This window comes from Solea solea, chromosome 2 (assembly GCF_958295425.1).
Source record: "Solea solea chromosome 2, fSolSol10.1, whole genome shotgun sequence".
NCBI lineage: Eukaryota > Metazoa > Chordata > Actinopteri > Pleuronectiformes > Soleidae > Solea > Solea solea.
The window spans coordinates 23725623-23735273 of NC_081135.1; the positions used below are offsets into that span (position 1 = coordinate 23725623).

General features: G+C 43.7%; 1 protein-coding gene across 1 annotated transcript; it reads left to right on the plus strand.

Moving 5' to 3' along the window:
* On the plus strand, window positions 1–9185 carry ino80da (INO80 complex subunit Da). The gene is made up of 10 exons (XM_058612441.1): window positions 1–128; window positions 2228–2474; window positions 2560–3371; window positions 3502–3601; window positions 3686–3910; window positions 4087–4196; window positions 4395–4528; window positions 4893–5110; window positions 5228–5385; window positions 5789–9185. Exons 2-10 carry the CDS (start codon window positions 2257–2259, stop codon window positions 6802–6804), a joined length of 2991 nt encoding a protein of 996 aa, XP_058468424.1. The 5' UTR covers window positions 1–128; window positions 2228–2256; the 3' UTR covers window positions 6805–9185.
* Window positions 9186–9651: the final 466 nt, after the last annotated feature.

Consider the following 9651-nt stretch of genomic DNA (forward strand, 5'->3'; position numbering starts at 1 on the left):
CCCACTTGTCTTGAGAAGTCTCGAGCTCCGGTATCTGATTGGCACGTGGTCCATCATCAGTGAACAGCGGCAACTGTGGCAGCAGAGCTGATAAGTCATTCATATGGAGGATGATAGCCGTGGTCCAGGTGGATTTTACACTGCAACACTTCACTGGACTTCACGGTTTAAGGGCTCACCTCAGCTTTTTAAAAATGGGCCACATATAAACGGCATATAAACTGCAGTTCCTTGCATAAATCGATTAAAATGACACTTGCACGATGTAGAGGTTTTTATAACAAACTTGAATTTCCAATATGGTAGGAGAGGTTGTTGTTGTTGAACGGACTGATGTCATGTCCCCGCAGTGCCTGTAGTGGTGCTGTGAGGAGTCTGCTGTGGATCCATCAAAAATCCTCAGCAGCCAACCTACTGCTTGTAATTTGCTCTGGATAGCCTGTATTTACATGCATTCTTATTTCGAGATATATCGAGCTCGATGAAGACAGCTCTTACGATCGTATCTCGAATATCGATGCGCAAATAGCTTAGCTGATTCTAATAGACATTTCGGCCGTCTATCTGGAGCGAATACCTTACACAGCCCATACCAGTTCAAGGTAAGCGAAAGCGTAAAAAGCCTCGTCCTCGATTTCTGTGTGTACTGTTTCACACAGGCGTCAGCGGGTGAGGGCTCCTACTGGATGTCGCTGCGCTGTTGAAGCTAAAGGCCTCTTATTTATGACTCATTTTTGTGTAACTTGTGATCTGACCGAATGAATTTTGGTCTTGGCAAATATGTTAAGTCTCGCTATATTGACGTTTTTTTAAGTCTTACTGCCTTCTGGTGTCACAGTATGTGGCTATAATTAATAGCGATTATGACCGAGGCCTTTGATAACAGGCCTGAAGCCTCTCATGTTGAGCCTTTGTTAGGAAGCATTTTGCTATAAATATGTCATGTTGTATTGACTGAAGTCATACGACTGGGAAGTATTATTTAGTTAATATATTTTTTGACTGCGCTTACATTCGCAAATAAAATACACTGAAAATAGACCTTTACGGTATCATAATTTGCGCATGTTTCCGTTTCCTGGTTAGCTACCGCCTACTAATTTATGTTTTTAGCTTCGATAGCGTGTTAGCTAACGTGGATTATTTGCCTTTTCGTGTCTGCTGAGTGTCGCGAATGACTTATTTGTCACTCTTAACTCGTTTATGCAATGATACAGTGATGTGTGTTGCATACGGATATGTTTCTTACTTAATATTTAAAAGTTTTACCATATCTACGTCGGCTGCAAGCTAATGCTGACAGGCTAGCCTCACGTACTCAAATGGTAGTTGTGCTAGCGGGTGTTCGTCACCGTTTGTTGCCTGTCCGGTTCTCTGACTTAATTTTTTTTTCTAAAATTGACTTGGCGGCTGTAGATTATGGTGGTAAATATGACTGTGCGTGCATGTCAGGGCCGATGCTTAATCGGCATCAACCTGAAGATTCACAATTAATGCGAGAACTAAAGCTACTCGTGACGCTAGGCAGCTAAAGCTACAATTATCTTCTGTGTTTTTGTGTTTTGCCAGTGTCAGTCTTTTTGCGTACTTAAATATTATGTTAGGAAACAAGGCTGGGCGCCTTGTTTATTCGGTTGAAGAATACTTTTCAAAAGAGGTTTGGAATTATGTGTACACACTAGTAAGTTACTTTTCTTATACAGCTGTCATTCAGTATATCATTTTACCATCATAATGTTTTATAGGTGCCAGCTGTACTGAGAAACTTTTGAATTGTGGAGTACAGTGACACCTCTCTCAGTTGTTCCACAAAAGAGTGACTTAGAAAGCAACCAGTTGATGTAAAGAAGTAAAGCTTGCCAAGTCTAATGTCTTCAAAAATGATCTGTAATGATTTTTGAATTGTATTTATTTTTCACAATATTTACTTATCAAGAAGTCAGCTTAAAGTTTTGACTTAAATATTATCCCTCAATTTAGATTGATATTCATTGATCTCCCTCTGGTGAAATACATGTGACGGCAGTAAAAAAGGTCAGAGGTAGATACGTGACAAATACAATAAGCAAAAAAAACAAAACATCAAATTGAGAAGATATAACTACAAAAATTGAAAGTAGGCGTAAAATATCTATGCCACCCAACCCTATGTGTGTACACACGGCCCACCTCTTAAGTATGAAGTGTAAGTAATGTAATTCCTGGTTTTTCCTGACTATCCCATCAGCTGATGTTGTCTAGGACAAGAGTCACGTGATGTATGAAGGCAAACACATACACTTCTCAGAGGTGGACAATAAGCCGTTGTGCTCGTACAGCCCAAAGCTCTGCAAGCAGCGCAGACTTAATGGCTATGCTTTCTGTATCCGGCACGTTCTGGAGGACAAGACAGCCCCCTTCAAACAATGCGAATATGTGGCTAAGTACAACAGCCAGAGATGTACCAACCCCATCCCCAAGTCTGAGGACCGCAGGTCTGTATGACTGTCTGGCAGAATCTACTATGCTGAGCAGGAAGCATGTGTTACACTGTGCTGAAGATGTGTTCTTGTTTTGCAGGTACTGTAACAGCCACCTTCAGGTCCTCGGCTTTATCCCCAAAAAGGAACGAAAAAAGAAGCATGATGCATTGGAGGAAATGCGCTCACGGGCTCACCTGGAGTCAGTGGCACTTAACATAACTGTTCCCTCTTTAGCTCTGAAAGCTCCCAATGGTCTTGATGAACTTCCACCATCTCCCCCTTGTACTCGTCTGTTACCCCTCCCTGATGGGGAACTCCCAGACCCTTTTGCCTTTTACGAGGATGACACTGATGGGGAGGAGGTGGTTACTCCTCGGAAGGGTAACTCCATCAAGAAGAAACTACAGAGTCGGCTGGTGCTCAACCAGAAACTCTGCCATAATACGGACCTCTTTCAGCCACCTTCTGAGCACTTTAGCCCCTCCCCTGTCCCCCGTGTCCACCCCTCCTCACCTCTCAACACTCATCTCCCACGGCAGCAGTCAGGTATTCTTCAGCCACCCCAGCACTCCAATGTGACTTCCTTCATCTTCCCAGGACAGCAGCAGGGTTTATTATGCAATCCACCACCACCTCAGACAGTCAACTTTCTGCCTCCAGGGATGCCCGCTAATGCAGCACCCAGTCCAGTGCAACCTTCTGGGCCATCACTGAGCAGGAAAATGCCTTTCACTGCTACTCACTTGCCCGTCCGTTGCAAGGACAGTGTCGGTAACAGTCAGCGGCAAGTGGTTGTCATGCGTCCAACTACCTTCTCACCTTCTGCCAGCTGTTTAGCCAGGTTACAACATCTGGTGCAGCTCTGTGCCAAGAGACATCGGGAATATGGAGACCTCTTTCCACATCTAGGTACATAATTTAAATGTATTTAGAACAGGTATCAGTCTGTTCTCCTTATTTGTGATTTCAGCTCTACTGTAGCTAATGAGAATTTAACCTTCTTTAATGGATGAGTTACCCTAACAAGTTGCTCTTTCAGGTTTGGACTGGTCAGAAGACAGTGCTGATGATGATGGTGTTGATGAAGAAGAGGCACAGAAATGTATGCCTTTTCAGACCTCTTGGAAACCACAGAATGGGTTGGTATAATACCTAGACCTACAGCAATTACATTGATCTGACATTGTCTTTGTAATGACAATTTGAAATTGTTTCTCAAACAGGTTGGAAAGCGACTGTAGTTCCTCACGGAGAATGCGTTTACTGAGGCTTTGCTCATACCTCCGGGAGAAATACAAGCACATGTGTAGGCAGGAGAGGGCGATTATCCGACAAAAACGATATGGTTATGCCTTCCGCAAAGCTTTGCTACATGCTGCTGGTAACAACCCAGACTGTGCTGGCCAGCTCATCCAGGATTTTGGTGGTGCCTCTCGAAGCTCCACAAGGTATTCTCACCTATGTCATAATTAGTAAATTTCGTTAAAGATGACTGCCCTAATATTACACCCATGTATTAGTAAAACCTGCAAGTTTGCTTTTACTTTCTATCCTTTTCAAATTTACACTGTACAAGAGAAGTGTAGAGTGTTGTTGTTTTTCTCAGTCCTTCTGTATGTTTCAGTGTTGCTCCAGCAAAGCAAGAGAACACAGAAACGGGGACCTGCACAGGCAGCACTAAGGGCCAGGCCTGCAGCAACAGAGCTCTGCCTTTTACTCAACACTGCTTTCAGCGTATCCTTTGCAATACTTCACGGACTGCACTGCTGGTTCACTGAAAGTGCATCACAATGGCTGTTATCTCATGTAACTATGATGCATTTAAATTTCAGCTGTATGCACTTTACTAAAAAGTTGCACCTGTGTTAGAATATCATACTCGCATGTCCTGTGTTGTATATGTTGTGTTATTTCCTTTACCGTTCTCTGTAGACATTCTATTGAATCGTTCCCAGCAGCTCTTTGCTAGTTGCACAGCCAAATTTGCAGATGGTCAGCAGTGCTCCATCCCTGTGTTTGATATCACGCATCAGACACCCCTCTGTGAAGAGCATGCCAAAAAGATGGTGAGTTCAGTTTTCCAGAAAGTTTCACCTTTCACTGTGTTGGAAGAGTTGGATGAGATTTAAACATTTCAAAACATAGAACAAGATTGACATAGGTAGGTTAGCTAAGAGTTAAGAATGGGAACAGGGGTAAATAGGCTGGCTCTGTCCAAAGGTAACAGGATCTGATCATTAGTACCTGTACAGATCACTGATTAACATGTATTGTAGTCAGTGATTCAGCAACCAAAAGGAACTACATACAAGGGGTTACTAAGTAAGCTTTAGACATGCTCAACTAAAGGACCATTAACTTACTTGTAGCATTCCTTATTGTGAATCTTTGTTATTTTGACTTGGTGCTCCTCCATATAATCCCTCACAGGATAACTTCCTACGTGGGGACGGAAACCGACGTGTGCAGCACCAGCAACAGCGAAAGCCACGTAAAAAGACCAAACCACCGGCACTCACCAAAAAACACAAGAAGAAGAGGAGGAGAGGGCCACGACGGCCTCAGAAACCCATCCCTCCGGCGCTGCCACAGGGGAACCTGGGAATGCCTTCTATAAGCCTAACAATGCCCTCACAGGCCAGCATTAGGTGCACTCCAGCTCTTGTCTCTGTTCTATTAGGGTTAATAATTGAGTCACATAAAACACCCTTCACTTATTCTATCCTAAACTTTTCCCCCCACCCCCAACATCTCACTCATTGCAGGAGCCCTTCAACTCCAGACCTGAGTACCGAAGAGCTTCCTGATGACATCACCAACGAAATGGCAGACATTCCAAATGACCTTGAGCTAAACCAGGAGGATTTCTCTGATGTGTTACCCAGACTACCCGATGACCTGCAGGACTTTGACTTGTTTGAAGGTTCTTTTTACATTTCATTCTTTTGCACTGCTATGCCTGTTATATATTCAGTCACAAAGGTGCCTTGTCTGCACATCTGGGAATGTATCAATATCAAAATCTCACAATAAGACAATATTGCGGTAACAAGTCAGTTGTGTTATTGTGATAGTATTATAGCACAGAGTATCTCATGAAGTCCATCCACCTGTGATGAGTGATATGCACTGTGATTACTGAGGTTCTGTGTAACTTTATCTTTTGTCTCTTTGAAGAGAGCTGGTAATAGTAGAAATAGTGCCGGGTTACTTGTGCAACCTACAGCTTTCTGCTCTGTTCCACTGGAAAAAAAAAACTGGAACAGAAGTCGTATTGCTTGATTCTGTCACATGTCTAAGACAGTATTGTGTCTGTGTTTGTGTAGGTAAGAACGGCGATCTCCTGCCCACCACAGAAGAGGCTGAGGAGCTGGTGCGAGCACTGCAGGCAATGGGGTCCTACCCAGACTCTTTAGTGTGCCTGACCTCAATGGCGGACCTGGCCCCATCTGAAGGCGTGGACCACCGAGCATTGACTGTGTTCTCTGGTCCAGTTCAGCCGGGGAATATGGGGGATCTGCTCAGCAGCCGCATCCCTACAGAGAATTATACTAGTCTGGAGCTAGAGGACAACATACTGCAGTCCGGTGGGGGACACTTTCCCCCCTCGCCTCCATCTCAGCCCACAAATCAGCCCCTGACGTCATCCTCTTCTCCAGTAGCCTCCTCCACCACATCACTGCTCACTCAGACCTCCATTACAGAGCGAACGTTTTCTCGGACACACACATCCCTTGTCATGGCCAAGTCGGATGCACCCACATCATCTCCTCAAGGCAGCCACTACAGCAGTGAGCATGTTCCATCCCCATACAGTGACCACATATCTTCTCCCCATGCCAGCTCCTTCCAGACTGACACGCCTCTGCTGCTGGAAGTCCCTCTCAGTGGAGTACCAGGAGCCCCACGCTCATCATGGAATAATCTCACTCTTCCCCTCACCGACCCCACACAGTTTGGCAATCTCATAGGAGCAGAAAGTCATCTCATATCCACCTCTCTATCCACTCCCCCAGCCACCACCACACACTCTGTGACGCTGCAGCCCATGGCTGCCCTCTCAGCAATGCCTCAGAGCGGCATGACAGGTTTAACAACTCCCCCCGCCCCCTCGTCCTCCCTCCCCTCATCCTCTCACGATCTTCTGAACTCCACACAGCCCAAGCAACAGCTCCCTCAATTCAGTGCGGCCTTTGGCCATCAGTTGGCCTCCCACAGTGGCATTCCGAAAGACGTTCAACCTAGCCACAGCTCCACAGCGCCTCCTGCTGGCTTTTCCGTAGTTAGTGCCACTGCTGCAAGTGCCAACAGCGCCACACCACCGTTCACGCAGAGCAAATGAGGGCAGGGCGGCCTGCAGCTGCTTAACGATGGCCCGTGGACTCGATCCTACCACCACCGTCGACTGGCTTCAAAACGACCAACCTTCGTCACCTGCAACACGTGTGCAATGTGGTTAAAGTGCACTATTTGACAAAAGAATTTGCACAACCTCAGATTTCCCTCTAATTTAATTAGTTTGCTCTGTAGCCAGGCGACCTCTGGGGTTTGAAGTAGGCGCGAGTCCACACGTTTGATGCCTTGTGGTTTCGTCAGCGGGAGTTTAGAGTCGGACGTCGCAGATCTTGTGCTGAAATAAACGGGTGGAAATTGGTAGAATGTTTGAAGAGATTATCTGTGTCACAGTGCTATCAGTCAGTGGTCAGTTTAGTTTGCTTTGCCAGTCAAAAGTCCTTAAAATGATCAACTGTGCTCTGCCTTGCTCAGATGGCCATTGCATTTTTGTTTTTTGTTTTTTCCCACCTTTTCCATACACTGCTTCTGTCTCCCCCCACCCCCCGAAATCAAATAGAATTTGTGTTATTTGTGACCTATTATGTTTCAAGCTATGTAACTGTTATGATATAGAATCTTACGGAGTCAGATATCACAGTCATGAATTTACCAAAAATACTTTTAAACAGCTGTTTTTATATTGTGTATAATATATATGTGCTAATTTAAATGTTTGCTCAGACATCAAAATCTCTGACCTCACCGTTGGTTGTGGGTCTTTGAGTGGCCTCGTAGACACTTGAAGATAAACATAGTTTCTTAAAGCAATAATCACATTAACTCTAGCATTGTAAGATATTTTATTGGTCTCACTCTTTCATGTAGCGTCACTTGTTGAATCTGGGATTCGTTCAGTATATTTTCCACGCTCACACAGTTGAACTCAAAACGAGAGAATATACAAACTCATGATCAGGTCAGTCGAACTCGTTTGAAATCAAGTGGAGTCGTGAGGCCAATAAACAACATTCAGTGTTATAGAAAGGACGACAAAGGAGTGATCCAGGGACTTTAAGTGTCTGCTATCAAAGGTGCTCTCTGATCCAGATGTACAATGGTCTCTACTGACTTGCATGTCTCATGAAAGGATTCCGAGGAAACCCACTTTAATATGTCGATGCCGCTACTTTGAAAAGGCTAAGGCAGTGAATTGGCACTGGAAAAATTCTTTTACTTATTAGCTCAGTGTAATGTGATGGTATTAATCGATGTGGTGTTGAGCACATCGGGGCGAAGCACCGTCTGTTTTACTTGGTTAAGAAAGGTTTTAAAGCTAAGTAACGCAAACCAAGGGGCGGTCTGGATTTTAAAAAAATCGGAGGATTCAGCGATGCATCGGTGACTACACATGTGACTGACCTGTCAGACATTGTTGAGTATTAGGTATGTAATAGAGTAGCAGTCTCCATCATGGGGTTTGTTGGTGAATTACTGAGTAGCAATGGATTGAAATTATTTACAATGTATTCAGTGGAACCTGTCTTGTTGAACGAGTCTCTTGCTTTCAATGGCTATCAAAAGTCGGAGGGATCAACGTTTGTTTGCCGTCACTTTTGTTTTTAATGATGTTCTGATGGAGAATATCTTTGATAGCTGCGAAACGTAAGGAAAATAATTCCGAGATCATTCAGAGCAGTGGCCTTTTTGTTTGAGAGCATTATAATATGGATATTAGATCAAGGTCACTCAGCTTTGATTCTCAGTGACATGAGGCAATGAAATATATATACACATCACCATTTCAATTATGCTTTTTGTCCAATGTTGATTTGCACAGGATTAGCCAGTGGTGTTTCACATGTCCTGTGCCTTTTTTTCCTTTTAATCCCCCCCTCACATAGACACAGGTGCCATCATTTACCAGCTGTGTGAAGGCCAATTTCTGTCTCTCCTTTCCCACAGAGAATACATGCAGTTTAAACCTGTAGCGTCACCAGAGACTGCAGTGTTTTCCCCCCACAATCAGGTTGGAAGAAAATGTTTGCAAGGCAATACTGTTGCATTCACAGATCAGGAGATCACTTGCTGCACCAGTTTCCTCTCCCGACCACCACGTAGAACAAAATGTAACAGGGCTGTAAGGCACATGTAACCGCTTGAATCCGAGATGGCTGACAAATTCCTATACTCATTGAATGTACTGTATTACTGTTTTTAAAGATAGGATGAGCTAATCTAGTCACCTTTTGTTATTGGTCCTTGTTTAATTTGTCTAAGGTATTTTTTGTATACAAAGGTTTACATTTTTATGTATATTTTTCTTGTGTACAAAATATGTAATATGTGTACAAACACTGTATGTAATATCTGTATATAGCGTGAGAAATTTGATCTTTTGTTTTTGGATGTATAAATAAAAACTTGCTGTGAGGTATTTGCTGACACTGACGTGCGTGTGGTTTTTTTATTTTCTTTATTAGACATAATTTCCACTCAACGTATTTAGCAATCAGAATCGTCGGACAATTGATTGATTCATTCCTAAATGAAGGTGTAAATCAATGTAGCCTTAGCTGCTCTTAAACAAGTAAGACAATCACAGAAAATGAGAAAAATCGACATACGTTTCTATGACTGGTTGAGAACAGCGGATTTAAGTGGACCTTAAATGTGTCACTTTGTGCCAGGTAGCTCGGGTTTGTTTACAGACAAACCCAGATCAGGTTTTTTAAGTGATTCCCATCAAAAACTAAGAGACTGACATTTTCTAGACTCAACCTTGTAAACTCTCCTTGTGTTGTAGTGCACTCTCTTTGGACGACTGTTCACAAGGAATCTGTCTTGTGTGAATGTGTCTCAACACTCACAGTGTGGCGTCGGTGCTAAAGTTGGATAAAGTCGCACCTTTTAACAC